This window comes from Zea mays, chromosome 3, assembly GCF_902167145.1.
Source record: "Zea mays cultivar B73 chromosome 3, Zm-B73-REFERENCE-NAM-5.0, whole genome shotgun sequence".
Lineage (NCBI taxonomy): Eukaryota > Viridiplantae > Streptophyta > Magnoliopsida > Poales > Poaceae > Zea > Zea mays.
In genome coordinates, this window is record NC_050098.1 from 234,442,748 (window position 1) to 234,464,660 (window position 21,913).

The window sequence follows — 21,913 nt, forward strand, 5'->3', positions numbered from 1 at the left end:
GGCAGGCGTAGCTTGTAGAGGGGCCCAGGGCTTTCACACCGAGCGAGAAGGGTCCTGGTGGCAAGATCCTTCACAGACAGACCAAACGGGTCAAATTCCATAGAGCAAGAATTGTTAGTAGTGAACTGACGAACGTAAAGAAGATTTTGAATTATGTTGGGGGTGACAAGGACGTTGGTTAAACGAAAGGGACCGGGAAGAACCGCGGCACCCACAGAGGTGACGGGTAGGGCAGAGCCATTTCCCACAACGATGGAAGAAGGAAGGGAGGGGTGGGGGGGAGAGGTGGAAGACCGTATGCCTGCGTCCGGGGTGGTGTGATAAGATACGCCGGAGTCAGCCACCCAGTCAGAAAACCATGGTGGGTGGGGCCAGCGTCATCGTGGAGAAGGAACTGGCGAGAGACTGCGCGTCCCACCCATTGGTCCAGGCCCCCACACGGGCTAGGCCGGAGATCCCGGGAGGGGAAGGAGCCCCTGCTGAGGCTGGGGAGGGGCCGAAGGCGCAGCCAGCGAAGGAGCGGCAAAGAAGCCCGACGGAGAGGTGTTGGAGCGAAGAGCCGAGGCACTCGTGGATGGCCCGAGCCACATGGGGATGGTGCCAGTCCACGGGTTGTAGAGGGATGGCCACTGAGAGCCACCCGGAGAGCTGCCCCGGCCGCACTACGTGCCACCGCGACCGCTCTTGCGACCGCGACCGTGACCCCCCAGAGCCAGTAGGCTGTCGATAAGCTCCAGGGGGCAATGGGGCCGAAGCGCGGTGATGAGGGACCCCCCGAAGTCAGGAGGGGCAGTCCGAGGTGCGTTGTAGAGCGCCGTGGCGGGAGCGGAGGTCGAAGTGGCAAAGAGGCGAAGCTCCTCGAGAAGCAGATCGTTCTTGACCTCCGCAAAGGTGGGAAATGGCTTCATGCGGGTGGTGGTGACATGGGGAAAACCCGGATGCTGGTGAGAGCCACTGCCTGAGCATGAAGAGAGGCGCGAAGAGTCGAGGCTGGGGCGGGCGCGGGCTCGAAGGTGTCGGTGCAGTGTCGGGCGGACGTGGGAGAGCCATCCGAAACGCCCTTGCTGGCGAGACGATGGTAGGTCTCGTCGTATTGGCGCTCTATGGCATCGACAACCGCCTGCTGCTGCTCAAGAGCACGGGCGGCGTCCTGGGCCCACTGGCGTGCCGCCGTAACGACGGCCCGGGTGGTGACGAGGAGGGCGGCGGCATCATTCGAAGGAGCGCGCAGGGATGATGTGATGGCGGAGGGCTGGCTATAGACAGTCAGCTGCAGTGGACGGTCACGCACGGGAGCCCCAACTGGCATGTCGAGCGGGACATGGGGAAAACCCGGTGCTAACAGCTGAGAGCGAAATAGGGTCGCGTCGGGCAGGGAGAGTGCGCTGGAGAGGAAGCCGGGGTAGAGAGATGCGGCCGCCGGGTGAGGGTCCGGCAGGGAGGTGGAGGAGATTGGTGCTGACGCGACACCGGTAGGCAGAGGTATAGGGCGGGTGGTGGGGGAGGGGAGGCCGGCTCGGCCGGATCCGGCTGGGGCGCGGTCAGAGCGGCCGGAGGAGAGGGCGGCGTGGCTGCTGCGACAAGGACAGGGCAGGAGCGCGCGCGGAACCGTGCGTGGCGAGGGCCGCCCGGTAGGAGAGGGCGGAAGGGGTCGCCGGAGTTGGGAGTGGCGGCAGAGGAGGTAGGGAACGGTGGACGACCGACCATGGTGGCGGCGGCGGCGGGCAAGGGCCGACCGACAACGAGCTCCTACGCGTGCGCCGCGGCGTCAGCAACACCCGAGCAAGAAGGAGCGCGTCGCCGTGGCCGGGCGCGCTGAGCAAAGCGGGTTCAGCGAGACCGGCTGGATGTGGGGCGGAGCCATGGACGCCGGCCGGAGCAGAGCAAGTGAGTCAGAGGTCCGGGCGGGGAGGGAAGCGAGCGGCGGCGGTCGAGCAAGGCGCGGCGGTGGGGCAGCGGCCGAGGTGCTGGTGGGGAGGGAGGCGGGCGAGTAAGGCTACGGCGGTGGGGCGGCGGCCGCCGCACGGGAGACACAGGAGAGAGCTGGCTGATACCATGAGAGAGAGAGAGCTACAGGGAAACCCTAGCTGTTACAGTATAGATATATCCTAATGGTCCAGGCCCATCACTCTAACACTGTACAATACAACTCTAGTTTTTAGGGTGGAAATTCTGTTCATAAGCTAAACCACGATGCAGTTAATAATTAATGTAACTAATGTAAACAAATATTTGGACCAGATTGTAATGGACAGATGAACTGAAAGCTTTGTGGAAGGAGACAATACCTAGTCAAAAGTTCTAGAAGGAAGTAGTCGTTTCTAAACTCCACATAGAACAAAACATACATAAGCCAGAGAACTGAAGATGTGTGCCATGTGTGGAATGTGGATTACAGTTCTTGAATCCGATGTTAAATTATGTGTGAAAAACAGAAACAACCTGTTGTTCTCATGCCAAACTGCAAGAGTGCAAGCTCAACAAAAATCAAAATAATGCATAATTAGTTATTGACCTCAGTTTCATTCTTGGCTCTGGTAGGTTCTGCAAAAAAGTCAGCTGTTGGATCCATCGGCCATCCAAGTTTTTTGAAGCATTTTTTTGACCTGAAAATGGGGAAGGCTCGTCAATAAAGTAAACTGGCAACAAAAGCTTGTTTGCTTTATTTTTTTTCCTGAACTTGCTAATAAACCGTCCTTTTCATGATATATGTTCTTATTTTCTTTGATGTGTTTCAAAAGAAAATGCAGCAAACCTTTTCCTATTTATGCCCTATCAATGAAAGGGCGTACCATGTGTTGAAAGCTCCCATACAAAGTGTGCACTGGGAAAAGAAATAGGCAGCCTTACTCTAGTTTATTTTGCAAGGATATAATGTGTGGAGAAACTCAACCACTACACAATACCTGCCTTTCTCTGATAGATTTGAACAGTAGATGAAAGGCGGAGGCTCCCTTATTTGGCAGTTTAACTTTAGAGGGGGTATTCCTCGGTGTTTCTTTATAACGTCATCAATTTCAGAGGAACTATGCCTGCCCATGTACCCGAACCTTGACGCTGTTCATACCCTTTCTTTTGCTTTTATGAATCTTCTTACTTACTTTCCGGCATGTATACGACGAGGGAGAATTAAAAAGTCATATAACTGGTTATTATAAAAATCTCTTTGGCCCCCCAGAAAGCACGTCTTTTATTCCGGATGAGGATCTTAGAGATGATATAATACAAGTTACTCAAGATGAGAACGAGAAGCTCACTCAGTCATTTTCAGAAGATGAAGTAAAAGCGGTGGTTTTCAGTATGGAACATAAGAAGGCTCCAGGTCCTGATGGATTCCCGGCAGAATTTTATCAAATCTGTTGGGATGTTATTAAAGATGATCTTATGGCTTTGTTTCGTGAGTTCCACACAGGGAATCTCCCTTTGTATAGTCTCAACTTTGGGACTATCATTTTGCTTCCTAAGAGTCGGGAGGCGATCTCGGTTCAACAATACCGACCGATATGTCTCCTAAATGTCAGTTTCAAAATCTTCACAAAGGTGGCGACTAAGAGGATCACGGAGGTTGCACAGAATGTAATCAGTCCACTGCAGACTGCGTTCCTGCCAGGAAGAAATATCATGGAGGGGGTGGTGGTCTTACATGAGACTATTCATGAGCTCCATACGAAGAAAAGAGATGGGGTCATTTTCAAAATTGACTTCGAGAAAGCTTATGATAAGGTGAAGTGGAGCTTTGTTCAACAATCCCTTCGTATGAAAGGTTTTTCAAGTACCTTGTGTAGTTGGATCGATTCTTTCATGAAGGGGGCCATGTTGCGGTTAGAGTTAATGATCACATGGGTCCTTTTTTCCAGACTCAAAGAGGGGTGAGGCAGGGCGACCCGCTGTCTCCTATTCTCTTTAACTTGGTAGTGGACATGCTTGCTACCTTGATTAATAGAGCAAAGGAAAATGGCCAGATCAAGGGCTTGGTGCCGCATTTGGTAGATGGGGGGCTTTCCATTCTGCAACACGCCGATGATACAATTTTGTTTATGGACCACGATCTGGAAAAGGCAACGAATATGAAGCTCATATTATGTGCCTTTGAGCAGTTATCTGGTCTTAAAATAAACTTTCACAAGAGTGAGGTATTCTGTTATGGGAAGGCAAAAGAGGATGAAGGGAGGTACACACGGTTGTTTGGTTGTAGTTGTGGAGGTCTGCCCTTCAGATATCTTGGGATTCCTATGCACCACCGTAGGTTGACAATTGGTGATTGGAAAACCGTGGAGGCCAAATTCGAGAAAAAGCTCAGCAGCTGGAAAGGAAAACTTATGTCAGTAGGAGGGCGTCTCGTATTAATTAATTCTGTGTTGACCAGTCTAGCGATGTTTATGATGTCTTTCTTTAAGGTACCAAAAGGAGTGCTGGAGAAGATAGATTATTTCAGATCGCGTTTTTTCTGGCAAGGGGAGGGCCATAAGAAAAAATATAGGCTGGCTAGATGGGATGTAATTTGTCAACCTAAGGAGGTTGGCGGGCTAGGCATTTTGAATTTAGAGGTTCATAATAAATGCCTCTTAAGCAAATGGTTGTATAAACTTCTCAATGAAGAAGGGATGTGGCAATCATTATTGAGACGTAAATATCTGGCCAATCGAACCTTATCCCAGGCACAACGTAGGGCCACAAATTCACACTTCTTGAGTGGCCTTATGAAAGTTAAGGACACATTCATTAGTAAAGGAACCTTTGTGATTCATGATGGGTCCCAGGTGCGTTTCTAGGAGGATGATTGGCTTGGGTCAGGAGCGTTAAAACTTCGTTTTCCGTCTCTTTATAACCTAGCGAGGAAGAACTCAACTGTTGCATGTGTGTTCTCCACGGTGCCCTTAAATATATCCTTTCGTAGGGGTTTGGCTCAACAGTTGAGGGTCCAATGGTTTCATTTGGTCTCACTTGTAGCGCATACCGAATTGAATTCAAAGAGGGACTCGTTCAGATGAAACTTGACCGCCAACGGGATGTTTACGGTTAAGTCTCTGTATCTGGCATCTCTCAACAATGGGATGGGGGTGCATAATAAGGACCTTTGGAAACTTAGGCTTCCTTTGAAAATTAAGATTTTTATGTGGTACCTCAAAAGAGGGGTAACATTAACAAAGGATAACTTGGCTAGGAGGCATTGGAATGGTAAAAAAACTCGGCCGGGGAGGGAAAGACCGCCCTCCCGGTATTAAATTAAGAAGAGACCGAAACAATTGTCCCGGCCGAGAAAATCCCCGAACCCTGACCCCCCATCACTAACGGGCCGGCGTCAACTGTCCACTCTGCAACGGCCCAACCGGAGGGTGGCGCACAGGACATCGTAACCCGAGAGCGGATGAGACACAGCGAGGGGATTTTTTTAACCAAGCCTGAAAATTCGCTCCCGAGGGGAATCGAACCCAGGACTTGGAGGTGCTACTCGGAAGTCCTTAACCACTAGGCTAGAGGCCCTTTCGCTACATTGGAATGGTAATAAGATATGTTGCTTTTGTAGCAGACCGGAGACAATAAAGCACCTGTTTTTCAGTTGTTTGTATGCGTCATTCATTTTGCGATTGATTCAGATAAGCACGGGGTTGAGACCTCCTCGGGATGTTAATGATTTGTTTGGGGTTTGGGCGAATGGGAGGCTTCCCAAAGTTCGCAACTTACTATTAACTGTTGCATCGGCAATTTGTTGGGCTATTTGGTTAAGTAGGAACGATGTGGTGTTCAATAATTCATCTCCTAAATCATGTGTGCAGGTAACCTTCAGGGCAACATATTGGTGCCACTTATGGTCTCAGCTTCAGCCTAGAAGGGAGGACCAAGAGTTAATAAAGTCTTCACGTCGTAATGTGGAGAGGGTGCTACTACAGCTCCTCAACAATTTTGGATGGGGGTCTGCGTTGCGTTTAACTATGTAGTAGATGTGGTTCGGTAGCTGAAGTTCTTTGGTTTGGCTAGTTTGTGCTCTCTGATGTGGTCATAGGAGTTTTGGCAATATGCTACCGTCTCTTGTAATAAATGGCCGTAACCTCATTTGAGGCCAAGGTCGGATGATTTTTCCATTATCTAAAAAATCAACATGAGCTCCTCATTGATTTCTATTCTAGTCACAACATCTGCACTGCAACATCACTACAACTGTGGGGGTGTTAGCCTTTGGCTCCTCTTCTCCAGTCTGACCGTCTGCAATGCTCCCGATACAAGTGTGGGAGAGGTTAGAGTATATATGGTAGTTTACATATTCTGTATCATAGACCGTCATATGTATCTTTGGGTTGTTTTATTTCCCAAGTCATGTACTCTATATAAACCGTATAAGGTCTCAACACAATACACCTATCCAATTACACTAATTCTATTATCTTTCACTCACTGTGGGATCAACCAGTGTTATAGAAAGCTCTGTTAGTAGAACAGCAGCTATAGGATGAGCAGAAGTGAGTAGAGTAGCTGTAGTCCAGGATACTTCTTTGAAGCAAATTGGCTTAATATTTAGTAGATAGCATAATGCATACATACAGAGAGAGATGGTGGAGTCGGTTTGTATTAAACCAACCTAGAACCCAGCAATACTTAGGTTTGTACATTGCTACTGCTGCTGAGCTGACAAACCTGCCATAGGAAAAAATTGCTGCAGTCTGTTGACTACAGCTGCTACTGACCTCATCCGCAGCAGACCAAAACGGAATTGGCTGGTAGGACTAGCTGCAGACATGAAATTTACTAGCTAAGGAAGGTCTGCCGACCTCCATATACTAACATAAACTAAATAGTACCTTGTTAAGTAAAAGACACAAGTATATGTATTGTGTTGCCTATATCTCCTAATCACAGCATAGGCAGCTGTTTTGTTTTGCTTTTACGGTGAGGGGGAGAAACAGAGAAACAGCTGTTTTCTGAATTAGCGGTTTCAGCATCTCCTACTTTTTTTCCTGTGCTAAGGAACAGAGATGCAAGTATGAAGAAGGAATTAAACAGCTGTTTTCTGAATTAGCGGTTTCAACATCTCCTACCTTTTTCCTGTGCTAAGGAACAGAGATGCAAGTATGAAGAAGGAATTACCACATTTCAAAAAAGAAGAGAAGGAATTACCAAAAATATTCATTCAAGTCGTCGTAGTTTCTCCACAATGAGTGGCTCACCTTACCACGTTTGCTCCTTGCAGCTTCCTTTTGCATCAGTTGAAAAATCAATAAAAAAAACATGATAAAAGATAAGAGAATTTAGCTCTATAGTTGTTGTGGGTTCGTAACTGTTAGCTATCTGTGTACATGGGCCTAGCCCACAGCCCACTAGGGGTCCTTATCACTATAGTTGTTAGGGTTAGGGTTTGTACAGTAACATTCTATCCCACAACATGGTACGAGAGCTCTAGGTTCAACCTCCCTCCAGCCGCCGCCCCCCTCCACCCCTCCCCTCCAGCCGCCGCCGCCTCTCCATGGCCGGCCGGCCGCCGCCCCCTCCCTTCTCCGGCGACCCTTTCCCTCCCCTTCCCCTTCCTCTCTCCTACAGGGCGGAACTCGCCGCGCCCCTCACGGGCGTCTTCCCCCTGGCCGGCGAGCCGCCGGGCTTCGCAGCACCCGTGGCGGCCCTCTCCCCCGCGGCCGGCGCGCCGCACCCGCGGCGGCCCTCTCCCCCGCGATTGGCGCGCCGCCGGTCCCCTCCCTCCTTCGGCGACCCTCTCCTCCGCGGTAGGAGCCCCGCTGGGCACCGCCACGTCCCTGGCGGACCTTCCCTCTGCGGCCAGCGAGCCCCCGGCCGTCGCCGCGCCCCCTGCGGCCCACTTCCCCGCTGTCTCCGGCCCTGTGCGTTCCTTCGCTGCTGCTGGCATGCCTCCGGGGCACGCCTTTGTGCTCACCGCAACGCTTCCCCCCACTTTCGAGCCACCTCCGCCCGCGCCGACCCAATCTGCCACCCTCGCGGCAGCCCCTGGCCACGACGGGTCTCAGCCGGCTCCTGCGCTCTCCCTACCGGATGTCGCCCTACTTCGCTCCCAACTGCTGGCGTCGGGCTTTCCACATGTCCCCACGACTAGCGGGGCCCCCGTTCGTGGCTGCCCCCTGCCGACCACTGTCTACAGTCAGTCGTCCACCATCATCTCCTCCCTGCGCACTCCTTCGGACGACGCTGATACCATTCTCGCTGCCACCCGGGCGGCCGTTACGGCTGCTCGCCAACGGGCCCAGGACGTCGCCCGTGCTCTTGAGCAGGAGCAGGCAGTTGTCGACGCCATTGAGCGCCAGTACGCCGAGACCTACTGCCATCTCACTGGCAAGGGCGTGTCGGATGGCTCCCCCACATCCGCTCGCCACAGCGCCGACACCTTCGAGCCCGCACCTGCCCCGGCCTTAACCCTTCGTGCTTCTCTTCATGCTCAGGCGGCGGCCCTCACCAGCATCCGGGCAACCGTCACCGACGTCCTTGCGCCGGACTCCACTCAGTACCCCCGGTGGCGCGATCAGGTCTTGCAGACCCTTCGCCGGTATGCCCTCGCCGACCACGTCCTCTCAGCGGTCCCTGACCCGTTAGAGGATTGACTTCTAATGGACGAGGTGGTGCTCTCCTGGATCCATGGCACCCTCACGGCCGAACTTCAGGACATCGTTCACGTACCGGACGCCACTGCTCACCGGATCTGGGGTGCCCTTGAGGCTCAGTTCCTCGGCCACCGCCAGACTCGGATTCTGTACCTCGAGACCGCCTTCCGTCAGCTTACTCAGGGCGATCTCTCTGTGGACGAGTACTGCCGTCAGATGAAGACGATGGTGGACACTTTTCGCACCCTCGGGGCCCCCATCACCGACGAGTGCCTCGTGCTCAACCTCCTCCGCGGCTTGAGCCCTTGCTTCGATCGTGTAGCGCCCATCCTCACCCGCATCAAGCCTTTTCCCACCTTTGCGGAGACCAAGGACGATCTACTTCTCGAGGAGCTTCGCCTCTCCGCCACTGCGACCGCCGCTCCCGCCACGGCGCTCTACAACGCTCCTCGAGCTCCCCCTCTGCCTCCGGGGGGATCATCTTCACCGCACTCCGGTCTCCCGCCGTTTGGAGCTCTTCGGCAGCCTACTGGCTCCGGGGGGGTCGCGGTCGTGGTCGCGGCCGTGGTCGCAAGAGTGGACGCGGCGGCCGGGGCCATTCACCGGGTGGCTCCCAGTGGCCATCCTTCTACAACCCGTGGACTGGCACCATCCAGATGTAGCCCGGACCGTCCGCGGGCACCTCGGCCCCTCGCCCTGTCGCCCCTCAGCAAGTTTTCTTTGCCGCTCCACCTCTGGCGGTGCCCTCGGCACCTCCCCAGTCTCAGCAGGTGCTCCTTCCCCTCCCAGGGCCTCCGGCCCCACCCGTGTGGGGACCCTAGACCACTGGGTGGGACACGCAGTCTCTCGCCAACTCCTTCTCCACAATGACGCTGGCCCCACCCACCTCAGTCTCTGACTGGGTGGCTGACTCCGGTGCCTCCTACCACACCACCCCGGACGCAGGTATTCTGTCTTCCACCTCTCCCCCACCCCTCCCTTCCGTCCTCCATCGTGGTTGGAAACGGCTCTGCCCTTCCCGTCACCTCTGTCGGTGACGCGGTCCTTCCCGGTCCTTTCCGTTTATCCAACGTTCTTGTTGCTCCCCACATTATTCAAAATCTTCTTTCCGTCCGTCAATTCACTACTGACAACTCTTGTTCCATGGAGTTTGACCCGTTTGGTCTTTCTGTGAGGGATCTTGCCACCATGACCCTTCTCGCTCGGTGTGACATCCCCGGGCGCTCTACACACTTCGCCTGCCTGCTTCCACTACACCGACCTCTGCCCCGCCTGTTCTTGCAGTCGCCGCCTCTTCTGTGACTTGGCATCGTCGTCTCGGTCACCCCGGTCGTGATGTGATGTCCAAGCTCTCCAGCAGCACCTCTGTTTCCGGTTGTAGGGGATCTTTTGAGCACCTATGTCATGCTTGTCAGTTAGGTCACCATGTTAGGCTCCCATTCCCCATCTCCTCTTCTAGAGCAGCAGGCATTTTTGATCTGATACACTGTGATGTATGGACATCCCCTGTAATCAGTATTTCTGGCTATATTATTTACTTATTCTTGATGACTTCTCGCATTATCTGTGGACTTTTCCTCTCCGTCAGAAGTCCGTCACTTTTCCCACCCTGTCTCACTTCTTCGCTTGGGTCTCCACTCAGTTTAGTCGCACCATCCAGAGCATCCAATGTGACAACGGGCGTGAGTTCTATAACAATGTGTCCCGTGACTTCTTCCTCTCTCGCGGCGTCCACCTCCGCATGTCCTGCACCTACACGTCTCCTCAGAACGGCTGGGCTGAGCGTATGATTCGCACGACGAACGATGTCGTGCGCTCTCTCCTTTTCCAGGCTTCCCTTCCCGCTCCTTACTGGGCTAAGGCCCTCGGCACTGCCACCTACCTCCTCAATCGTCTCCCCACAAAGGCGGTTGCCCACCCCACCCCTTACTTCGCTCTCTTCGGTGTCCATCCCTCCTACTGATGGAATAAGTCTTGAGCATCTAGAGGACAACAGTCGCTTTTTGACTGTCCTCTGTAGTCCTTGAGCATCTAGAGGACAACAGTCGCTTTTGACTGTCCTCTGTAGTCCTTTAGCATCTAGAGGACAGCTTGGCTGTCCTCTGTAGTCTCTTTATCATCTAGAGGACAACAATTGCTTTTGACTGCCCTCTGTAGTCTCTTTAGCATCTAGAGGGCAATCCTGTTGTGTAGTGTGTGTGAGAAGGTGTGGTAGTGCAGCCTCTAGGGCTATAAATACGGGTCTCCAACCCTTAGATGGGTATGGCATTGTGTAGTGTTTGAGGAAATAAACAAAAAATTGCCCCAACTCATAGTGTCATCCTCTTGATGAGAGTTAGAGTCCCTCTACTTACAATTGGTATCAGAGCCAAACTATCCTGCAGCCTAAACATCTCGTGCTCATCTCCTTCCCGCGCCTCTCCCCACACTCAGTTGGCAGCAAGAGCTCCAACTGTTCCTTCCTCCCCTGCTCAGACAAGCAGCCTTTCGTCTGAGACAGCCTCTTCCACACGCAGCGACCCCTCACTAGCCCACCATGTCCCTACGCTCGGCCACTTCGAGTGCGCGGCGCCAGCAGGAGGCCGAGGTCGCCGCGGCACAACACGAGCGAGCAGCAGCAGCGGCAGCGGCAAGGGCAGCACGGTTGGCGACGGCGGAACTGGCAGCGGCGAGAGCGGAAGTAGAAGCAGCGGAGGCGGCGGATGCAGCACGTGCGGCGGCAACAGAGCTCGAGGTTCTGCGCGGCAGTAGAGCTGGCAGCTCTGCTTCTGTCGACGACAACACCGACGAAGAGCTCAGGCTGGCGAGGGAAGCAGCGCGAGAGCAGGCGGCACAGTGGGCAGCCGCGCATCCCCATGGGGGCGCGCGTGGCGGCAGCCCGGATAGGCGCCGACGCGCTGACGGCGCTCCAGGCGGGGGCGCACGCGGCGGCAGCCCAGACGGGCGTAGACGCGCCGGCGGTGCTCCAGGCGGCGACGACCGAGTCGACGGAGATCGCGGCCTCTACAGGCGGCGGGGTTCTCCCTCCCCGGATCGGTACCATGGTCGCCGCATGGCCCAGGCCATTGTCAGGGACATCGGTCCCGGCGGTGGGTGGCCTACCCTCACCAAGACCAACTACGTCGAGTGGGCCGTGGTGATGAGGGTACGGCTCCAGGTTCGCCACATGTGGGAAGCAGTTCGTTACGACGACGTCGACTACCACGAGGATCGGCGGGCGCTGGATGCCCTCATTGCTGCAGTCCCGCCCGAGATGCAGTTTTCGCTTTCCCAGAAGCGGACTACCAAGGAGGCCTGGGATGCCATCGTTGTGACCCGCATCGGCAGCGATCGTGCCCGCAAGACCACACTGCAGGCACTTTGCAAGGAGTGGGAGAACCTGGCCTTCAAGCCAGGTGAGGATGTTGATGACTTTGCTCTCCGCCTCAACACTCTGTTGCAGAAGATGATGCAGTTCGGCGACGACACCTACGATGAGGAGACAGCTGTTGAGAAGCTCTTCCGTTGCATCCCCGAGAAGTACAGGCAGATTGCTCGCTCGATCGAGTCTCTGCTAGACCTCTCCACGATGACGATCGAAGAGGCGATTGGTCGCCTCAAGGTGGTCGACGGCGACGAACCACAGGCTCTCTCTGGGCCTATCACTATCGGCGGGAAGCTACATCTCACTCGGGAGCAGTGGGAGGCCTACCAGGGTGACAAGAAGAAGGGGGAGTCGTCCTCGACACGAGGCCGCAAACGCGGCAAGCCGCGCAAGGCGCGTGGAGGCGCCCAAGCCGGGGCGCGAGGACATGCTGAGGGTGGTGCACGTGGAGGTGCCCAAGGCGGCGCCGTCGGCAACAAGAAGCCGGCACGAGACGACGGCTGCCACAACTGCGGCAAGCTTGGCCACTGGGCCAGGGATTGTCGGCAGCCACGACGTGGCCAGGCCAACGTCGCACAGGCGGAGGCGGAGGAGGAGGCCCTGCTCCTGGCACATGCAAGCATCGAGCCATCTCCAGCGGCACCGGCCGCAGCGGCACTCCTCCACCTTGATGAGTCGAAAGCACGCGCTTTCCTCGGCGACGGCTCCAACAAGGACATGATCGAAGGATGGTGCCTCGACACCGGCGCCACTCATCACATGACCGGCCGGCGGGAGTTCTTCACCGAGCTTGACTCTAGCGTCTGAGGCTCCTTCAAGTTTGGGGACGCCTCCGGCGTAGAGATCAAGGGCGCCGGCTCAGTCGTCTTCACCGCCGCGTCTGGTGAGCACAGGCTACTCACCAGAGTCTACTACATCCCCGCGTTGAGGAACTCTATCATCAGCTTGGGACAGCTGGATGAAAACGGTTCGCGCGTGGAGGTCGAGCACGAAGTCATGAGGATCTGGGATCCCTCTCGTCGCCTTCTTGCCAAGGTACACAGGAGTCCAAATCGGCTATACATCCTTAATGTGAAGGTGGCACAACCTTGCTGCCTTGCTGCTCGTCGAGACGACGGGGCATGGCAGTGGCACGAGCGCTTCGGGCACCTTAACTTTGAGGCCCTGAAGCGGCTCAGTGCCAAGGAGATGGTACGAGGCATGCCGTGCCTTGACCATGTGGAGCAATTCTGCGATGTCTGCGTGTTGACAAAGCAGAGACGGCTCCCCTTTCCCTAGCAGTCGAGCTTCCGAGCCAAGGAGAGGCTCGAGCTCGTGCATGGGGACTTGTGTGGCCTGGTGACACCAGCCACACCAGGAGGACGACGCTACTTCTTGCTGCTCGTCGACGATCTCTCCCGCTACATGTGGGTGATGATCCTTGGCAGCAAGGGAGATGCTGCGAACGCCATCAGGCGTGTGCAGGTCGCCCTATTCCTCCTTTGTCTTATAGTTGGGGGCAAGAAAACCTCAACCATTCCCTAATGTCTCTGCAGCAGCCCAGTACTGACTGCTAGGTGCTATCTGCTGTAGCGATGCCTTCCCTAGGTGAGTCTTCTTGTAGCTTCTTTGGCACACTAGGCTCCCCTGAGAGGGGCTACCAAGCGGGCCTAAAGCCCCCTCACCTTGTGGGGTTCGGTGACTTCCTTGTCCAGACGTGTCGCGTCCCAAGTATGACCGTGCCGAGGGAATGGCCGATAACACCTTGCGGTTGTGGAATGGGACGACAGTATGTTGCTTCTATGCTTGTTAGATATTCTCTAAACATCCGACAAGTTCTGGAGCTGGCTTCTGCATTGGCCCTGGACGAGTGTTCACCATGAGCCAAGACTAGGACGGTTTCAAGTGCCGCAGGTTGGCCAGGAATCCCTATGTTGTGGTTATGCCCCCGAGCCCTGAAGGCTCAATCCTCCTTGGCTCGTCGTTCTTGTATCGTAGACTTCTTGGGGGAGGGCCATCTAGGCTACTGAGCCATCCTTTTTTGCCAGAGGGCGCACGAGGGGACACCCGATGGGTGTAGCCCCTGAGCCCCCGATTGATTCAAAGAGTTAGTCGGAGGGTTAGCTGGTCTGTCATGTCCTTCATCCAAATACTACCCCTATGTTAGACACTCGTCAATAGTATTCTCATTTAAAGATAACATAGAGAAGTTTCATAGCATTGAAAGCCTGCATGGAATGTTATAAAACTAAACAATGTTGTCTTTTTATAATCTCAAAGTGAACCAAAACATTTAGTGTTATTTTTCCAAATGCTGTGTTATTTTGGTGCTATAAAACTGAAAAACCCTACAGGTAATAAACAACAGCAAAGTGCAAACTCACCCCATGAGGATTCAATCATCCATACAAGTGAGTTAGCTTTACACAAAAATTACATTTAACAAAAACATATGAGAAAATACCTTCTGCATAACACTATAGATGGGTTGGATCACTAGCTGCAGAAATGCATCGTCACTCCCCTCTCCCTGGAACGGTGGCTCAAATGATCCTTGGCTTGTATCAGATATTATGTCATGTAAATCTCTTGCCATCTACATCGTGAATTCAGGGCAAAAAAGATTATTAATGAGTTAGCACATGTTTAGACATGAGCAATGGCATTAGCCCCTGGGTCATTTATGAGGAAAAGAATGTATTGTCATTGCATTTTTTAAGGTTTAAAGGTGAGTCTTTCATGAATAAAATAAAAGGTCATACAAAAATTGGAAAACAAACATGCTCTTGCATTAACTTCATGGTACTAGATTACTGGACAGTATGCCTGCAACTTTTTTGTATACGTCACTCCTAAATATTTTCTTGAAGTTTATGCTAATTTGCATTGTTAAGCTAAGTGTATTATTAGTTATAAATAACTAAAATAGCCCATATCAGTATATCACTATGTACATACATATACATCAGTTTGAGAGAGATTAATGTCTCTCTCAAAGTTTAACATGGCATTAGGGCTACCGTTCTTCTAGATCCATACTCTCTAGCTAAAGCTGTGTATCTGGCCCATATCACTATGTATATATACTACTCTGTAACTCTACTGAATCATGATTTTTGAGGCGCTGCCTAGGCATTGGGGCGTACCTGACACCGCAGGGTTTAAGTCGCATCATGTTGCCTAGGCGTCGCCAAGAAGGTGCCTAGGCATGCAGGCATACCCCCTGCGCCACAGGACATTGCAGCACCTCAAAAACCATGTACTTAATTGTGGTGGGTTGATGACTCTCCTGAAGTTTAACAATAATGCTCCCTAGTTGCTTACATGCTTCCTAAAGACATCAATGAAGTTATGCATCAGGTGGTAAATTATTGTCTGGAACTACCCCTTACTGACATGTATCTGCCTTAGGGGCAGGGCAAGACCTAGTGACGGAGGCCCCATGAGTGGGGTCTGAGAAAGGGATAAACCGAGACAAGCCTTCCTCCGCAAATACGGAGAGGTTGCTTCGAACCCGTGACCTGGTGACTGAGACAGCTCTCACTACACCAGGCCTACCCTTCATGTATCTGCTTTAGGGGGCACAGAACAAACCATTATGCTCTGCGTCAATACTGAATACTCTGCCCCTCAGTAACAATCATGATTTCCCTTTTTCAATTTTCATATATTTTGAGAAAACCCATATGCATACTCAGAAGTTAAAAGTGTCATCAGAACTATCTAGTGATGGCATAACTGCATAACATTCATATATGGACAGTACAACATTATTTCATGCCATCATATGGCATAGTTGGTGATATCCATGCAGATCAGTGCACCACAAACGGGCTTACAAAATCAATATTATGACGGTCATAGACAGAGAGATCATAAAAGCTGATAAAGCAACTTCATACACCACTACTTCATGTCATTATTGTTTGAGATTTATGTATATCAAAGAAAAAACAGTTAATGAAACGTATCAAAGAAGGTTTTGTTGGAAACCCTAACCAGGGTTTGTGTGTATATATATTAGAAAAAGAGTACATGGGCTGGGCCAAGGTCCATAACACTTAGACTGATTAAAATAACAAACATGAACATCTAACAGGTTTATGTATTAATGTATGAGCTTGACACACAAAAAGAACTGGACAAACTAAATCTTCAATGAGATATATCAAAGAAGAAACAGCTAATGACCTATAGTCAAAACTCCACAAAAGGAATGAATAAATGAAGTATAATTATCTTGCAACTTACATGGTGAAAGATGTAGCAAAGACATTCAGGCATGAAGCGAACATTGGAAGCTTCACCCCATATCAGTAAATACAGTCCTATGTACAGAAGCTCTGGCTGTTGTGTGGGGGCATCCCTTTGGATCCTGTGATTTAAAAGTTCACATAGTTAATGAGGTACATTTTTTAAAAAATGCACATCAAACTGATGCATACATACCTAATGTTTGACTCCAGATGTAAGTATCGACACCAGGAGTTATAATTATGGAAAATTTTGTTCCTCAAATATATCACTGTGCTACTACGTATCTGCAAAGGGTAATTATATGCAAAAGGGACCCTAAGTTGAATTGATTCAAGTAAACCAAAATAAGAAGTTTCAAATGACTTTTTACCATGTGAACATGTCTCTCACTATGATCGGCAGTACCCTGTTGTCTCATGTCAATGTTTGCAAGGAGCAAAATCAAGTGCTCCCTTTGATTCGCAACACTGTCTTTCTACAACAATATAACAGAACATGACATTATGAATTCATTTTTCCCAAAATGCTTGTTACTCAAATGCACGGCATTGTAAAACCAATATGCATTTTTTTTAAATGCACATGCAAAGAAACTACAAACAAAATCTGAGATCCAACCCAATATCTGTTGCAGGTTGACATATATGTAATTTCCATTTCTTCTTAATTGTTAGACTCTTGTTTAGGGTTATGTTAGGGTTTTCCTATATCTACCTATTTACCACTATTGTAATGGGCTTGATCCATCTAACTCCTCTATATAATATACACCCAACCAGGATTATGATTTCACATATTCTAACTTCATCTCTCTCTCCCCTCTCCCTCTCCGCCTCCACCTCCCCCTCCCTCTCTCTCTCTCTCTCTCTCTCTCTCTCTCTCTCCAGCCGCCCCCTCACGTGGCCGCCAGCCAAGCATCCCTGGCCGCTGGCCCGACCCTCCACCTCCCGTTGCCCCTGCAGCCTAGCCGCACCGCCGTCTGGGCGTCTCCTGACTGGACGCACCGCCTCCCCATGCAGCCTGGACGCGCCCCCATCGCCATGGATCCAACCCCGGCGACCACGGAGGCTCTGCTCCTCCCCGACGCCGCCAGCGACCTCCCCTACGACGGGCTCGGCCTCCCCGACTTCTCTATTGCCACGAGCGCGGTCACAGGCGGCCTCACTACCGCTGCTGGCACGAGCCACCTCCTCGCCGCGCAACACCGGCGTCCTCTCCCCCACCCGCCTCCCATCCGCTCCTTGCAGCACTCGCGGGCGCCACCCCCCGGCTTCCCCACTCCATCCGGCTCCGTTGCTCCCCCGCCACCGACTGGAGCCAAGGTTATTAAAACGATAAAACGTTGGGATGCTCATGGGTGAAATTTTGACTTTTAAACGTTTAAACTTTGTTTAAACGTAGTTTTAAACAACATATGAAAAATACCAATACATTATAATTTCAAACAATAATATGAAGTTAAATACCAAAATAGAGAGGCTAGTGGCTTACCAAAACTTCACTCATGAGTTAGATTGAACCTCAAAAGTAACTAAGGTAGTGTTTGGTTGAGGAGCTAAGTAGAACAGAGTCGTTTCATCCCTTATTCTAGGAACGAAGCCGCTCTGTTCTGTGTTTGGTAATCTGGAACGGAGCGGTTCAGTTTTTTGTTTGGTTGCAGAGTGAACGGAACGGAGTGTGACTATGAGAGCGGGATTGGAACGGAGCGGCTCCGTCCTATTGATTTTTTGGAGCGGAATGGTTCCGGATCTGAGGAGAATATTCCCTAATTGGAGTCATTCCGTTCTAATTATTTTGTAACCAAACAACAACAAAATTGGGACAGAACGGTTCCGTTCTATTTGACTCTTCAACCAAACACTACCTAATAGACTGGGCCCAAAAGTAGCTAATAGTCTAAAATACATAAAACACTGTGTTCTACAGTTTAGAACGTCAAAACGCTAAAACGTGGTTTCAACCTCTAATTAGAGTTTTGACGTTTAAACGTAGTTTTAATAACACTGCTGGAGCCTCCTCCACGCTGGTTGCGGCCCTTGCCACCATCCAGTCTGCCATCGCGGTCGCTCGGGATCGCGAACGGGTCGCGGCCCAAGCTTGGGAAAGCGATCGCGCTGTGAGCGTCTCTTTGACAGTCCAGATGGCCGAGGCTCAGCGCCTCCTCCTTGGTCGTGTCGATCACCCCCCCCCCCCCCCCCCCCGGCGCCGATCCCAGTGAACCACCTCACTTCCGGGCTCGACGCCGCCAACATCGCCGCTCTTCACGCTTAGGCGACCGGAGTTCACAACATCTGGTCCCTGGTCTCCGTTGTGCTGGATTCAGTGTCACCCCCTCTCCCGATCGCAACCTTCTAGGCACCCTACCTTGACCCTGTGCAGCACTCCTCGCCCCCAAGATGAGCACATCCTCAGATGGTAAGTGGTGTTTTTCTCCTCTGCTTTCCTTGTTTGCCGAGGGCCCTCTGTTGATCAGATGAGCACATCCTTAGACTAGTCTCGATTAGTCGCTCAGGTCGACGACTAATCGCGACTAATCGACTAGTTGGTAGCTATACGACTAGGTTCGACCAGAAAACTTTAAAACATTGAGCTTGGCCCACCTAACTCCTCTATATAATATACTCCCAACCCAAGATTAGTGTTAGGGTTTCGCATATTCTAACTTCAATATTTAGAATACATAGAAAGACTTGAATTTCCAATCAGACATGCAAGATTTAAATTTGGTAAGGCAACACAGTACATTTGAGAAAATGAAATCTCTTAGGTAATTCATATTCGTTTAGTTGGCACCTGAAATCCAAATGTTTGCCGAAGCCAATCAAGCAAATCCTTAACCACAGGTCTGTCCATTTTGTCGGACACTGTTTTTCTGTCAGAGCTTTGTGGTAATTCAATCCTTGGCATTGGAAGGCCATTTATCTGCTCAAGGAGCTTCACTGCTGCTTTGATCTATATTTTGTAAAGTGTGTGAAATTTGTACTGAATGTGGTACTTTTAAAAGCAAAGTAAATGAAACTTAAGGTATATGACCTCAGGAATTTTCATTATTGGTTGTTCTCGAGCAGAAATATTAAGGGGTAGAATATTGTACTGTGAAAAGGATGCTTTTTCGTTTTCAATATCTTTAGCATAATCATCATACTGAAAAGCAAAAGGTTAAAATAATGTTATTGCATGATACAGAAAATGTGATTAAGATGAAACAACATGTTATAGGTAGATGTGATAATTGGATACAAAACCTCATTTTTGCCAGGTGTAACAGTTTTCATAACATCATATAGGACGGACGCAATCTGATAGTATCTAGCCATCTCTTCCCTGAGTCACTCAACAAAAAGTAAGTTAATGTAGTAAAAGTATGATAATCTGTAAGATTGCTAACACAGCTGAACATTGACCACTCTTACGGTTTCCTCTTATCATGATCTTGTTCTAGATATTTTCTGCAGTACTGCGCATAGAACTTCTGTATCTCCCTTGCATCAGTTGTAGCAAGACTGCGCTTTGTCTCATGTTCATCCTGCCAGACAAAAGAGGGCAAACATTAACGAACTAACTGTAATTTAGTTTTGGCTGGATGGCACAAAGAGTAGTTGATGTAACGATGCATTTTAACAATGCAGATTGATTGGCAATACAGACAAATAATGTGTCAGGAAGTGCTGAGACAAGGTACCACTGTGAGTAACACACAGAAGAAAAGGGTGGCAAATGATGTATAGTGTGCCACCAGTTTTCATGCAGGAAACACTTAATTCAGAGGACTAATTGATTCCTTCAAAAATTAATCTAAGCTTATGACCAAGGCACTTATGGCTCAAGAAGAAATGTAAAGCTTGAAAGCAGGAATTCAAAAAAAAAGAACAAGAAGATACAGACAGATGATGGCATCTTTGGTGTTTAATAGGGTCCAGAGGAGCAGAAAAAACGGAGAAATGGAACCACATTTTTGGACTTTTGTCATCGGATTACCATGGTACCAAAGCTAACACAACATTCTGTTTATCACGGCAGATAGTTAGATGGTTCAGTTTGGCAATGAGCCATGAACTGATGGGCATCGAGCATAAGCATACCTTTTCAAGCCTATGCAAGAGGTATGTTTTGAATTGCCGAACACCTCGTCCACTTGAGTTTTGGTCCATATGATGAGCCTTCTCGAAAGCAGTAAAGCGACCTTTGTTCAGATAGCGACGATCAACGAGTCAGAACAACATAAGATAGCAGGATGTGTGGTGAACTGATGATTTGGCTAAAAAATTACTAGTGGAATTAGCTAGCTAATTATTAGCTAATTTACTAAGACCCCGTTTCAATTTCACGGGATAAACTTTAGCTTCCTGCTAAACTTTAGCTATATGAATTGAAGTGCTAAAGTTTAGCTTCAGTTACCACCATTAGCTCTCCGCTAAAAGTAGCTAAAAAAAGCCGCTAAAGTTTATCTCGCGAGATTGGAACAGGGCCTAAAAGTACCTAGACTGTTTGGATATCGTTTGCTAATTTTAGTAGCTAACTATTAGCTCTAGTGCATCAAACACCCTAGTACCCTAGTGTCATGACAACATGCATATGCGATACTTCTTAATTAATAACCCACATTAACACATAAGCATCATAGCTACTGACTAATAATTCAAATAGGCGCGAGCGAGAGGGGGTGAGCTATATATATGCAAACGCGGCCACATACATAGGTAGGCGACGCGCGGGTTCTCCTCCTCGATCTCGTTGGCGGCGCGGAGGATGGGTACAATGGGCGCGAGCGACGAGGGCACGAGCTCCTCCTCCACGATATCGACGCCGTCCTCACCGGAGGATCCGTCCGGACGTATGGTGAAGGCGCGCGTGGGCATACGCCCCATCGTCCGCGACCGCCCCGTTTGGGATATGGACCGCACCGGCCCCGACGGGCCGGCGCCGGCGCTCGCCATTTCCAGCGGTGCCGCCGATCCCGACGGCGCGCGTTGGTGTTGCCGCGCACAAGCGCAGGGTGACGAAGGTGCTGGTGCTGACTGACTAGTGCCGCAGCGGTGGGGAAAGTGGTGGTGGCGAGGAAGCAAGGTGGGCAAGAGAGGGGAGCTGGGGAAGGCATCTTCGTTTTAAGAGGGAGGCAGCCAGGCAGGAGGAGGGCTCGAGGCGGGCGGCAGTGGTGGTGCTGAGTGTGGAGCGCGCTTTTTCGCTTTGTGGCTTTGGGCGCCTTTGGCTTTCGGGCGATGAGATGAGATGGCAACGTTGCTTTTTGACGGGGAGGGACGGGGCGGTGGATGTGCCTGGTGCGGGGTTTTGGAACTAAGATGGCCGGCGACGGAAGCAAGGAATTTGCGACGCCGGCACCGCCACGGGAGTCTCGGATTCTCGGGGTCACGCAGTCGGAAGGTGGCGTACCACTGGCATCCGGCAACGGACCGACGGAGTCGAAGGGGACGAGGTGGACTAGTAACATTTGACACTAAGGTAACATCATCTACGGCAGCTTATCATTATCATATCCATATTTAAACTACATTTTATAAACAATACAATCTACGGTGTAAAATAGTATAAAAGATTTTTTTGACCATATAGGTAAACTACTGTACATTGCACGTATATGGTCACTAAAAACATTATTTTATATTGTAGATTACTCTGTTTATAGAGTATAGTTTAAATATAGTTACTGGAAATGGTCTAAGATAGTGTTTAGATACTCTTAAATCTGCATCAATCTATATATATTAAGTGAATCAAGACCTCATAACCAGTGGAC

The 21,913-nt window shown here is 50.8% G+C and overlaps 1 protein-coding gene across 2 annotated transcripts in view; it reads right to left on the bottom strand.

The window, feature by feature from the left end:
* The window catches only part of LOC100382339 (callose synthase 7), a 68,028-nt gene extending 46,657 nt beyond the window's left edge, over nucleotides 1-21,371 (bottom strand). Inside the window, exons 1-12 of one of the 2 annotated variants that reach the window (XM_034059765.2) lie at nucleotides 20,855-21,371; nucleotides 20,241-20,341; nucleotides 19,572-19,684; nucleotides 19,404-19,482; nucleotides 19,192-19,302; nucleotides 18,952-19,110; nucleotides 16,529-16,633; nucleotides 16,351-16,442; nucleotides 16,153-16,276; nucleotides 14,366-14,497; nucleotides 7,114-7,190; nucleotides 2,516-2,606 (exon numbers count right to left, since the gene is read on the bottom strand). In XM_034059765.2, the coding sequence (XP_033915656.1) occupies nucleotides 2,516-2,606; nucleotides 7,114-7,190; nucleotides 14,366-14,497; nucleotides 16,153-16,276; nucleotides 16,351-16,442; nucleotides 16,529-16,633; nucleotides 18,952-19,110; nucleotides 19,192-19,302; nucleotides 19,404-19,482; nucleotides 19,572-19,684; nucleotides 20,241-20,341; nucleotides 20,855-21,095 (1,425 nt within the window). In that variant the 5' untranslated portion in view covers nucleotides 21,096-21,371. The remainder of the gene's footprint in view (nucleotides 1-2,515; nucleotides 2,607-7,113; nucleotides 7,191-14,365; nucleotides 14,498-16,152; nucleotides 16,277-16,350; nucleotides 16,443-16,528; nucleotides 16,634-18,951; nucleotides 19,111-19,191; nucleotides 19,303-19,403; nucleotides 19,483-19,571; nucleotides 19,685-20,240; nucleotides 20,342-20,854) is intronic. The other variant, XM_034059766.1, reaches the window with a different exon arrangement.
* Between the last annotated feature and the right edge of the window lie 542 nt (nucleotides 21,372-21,913).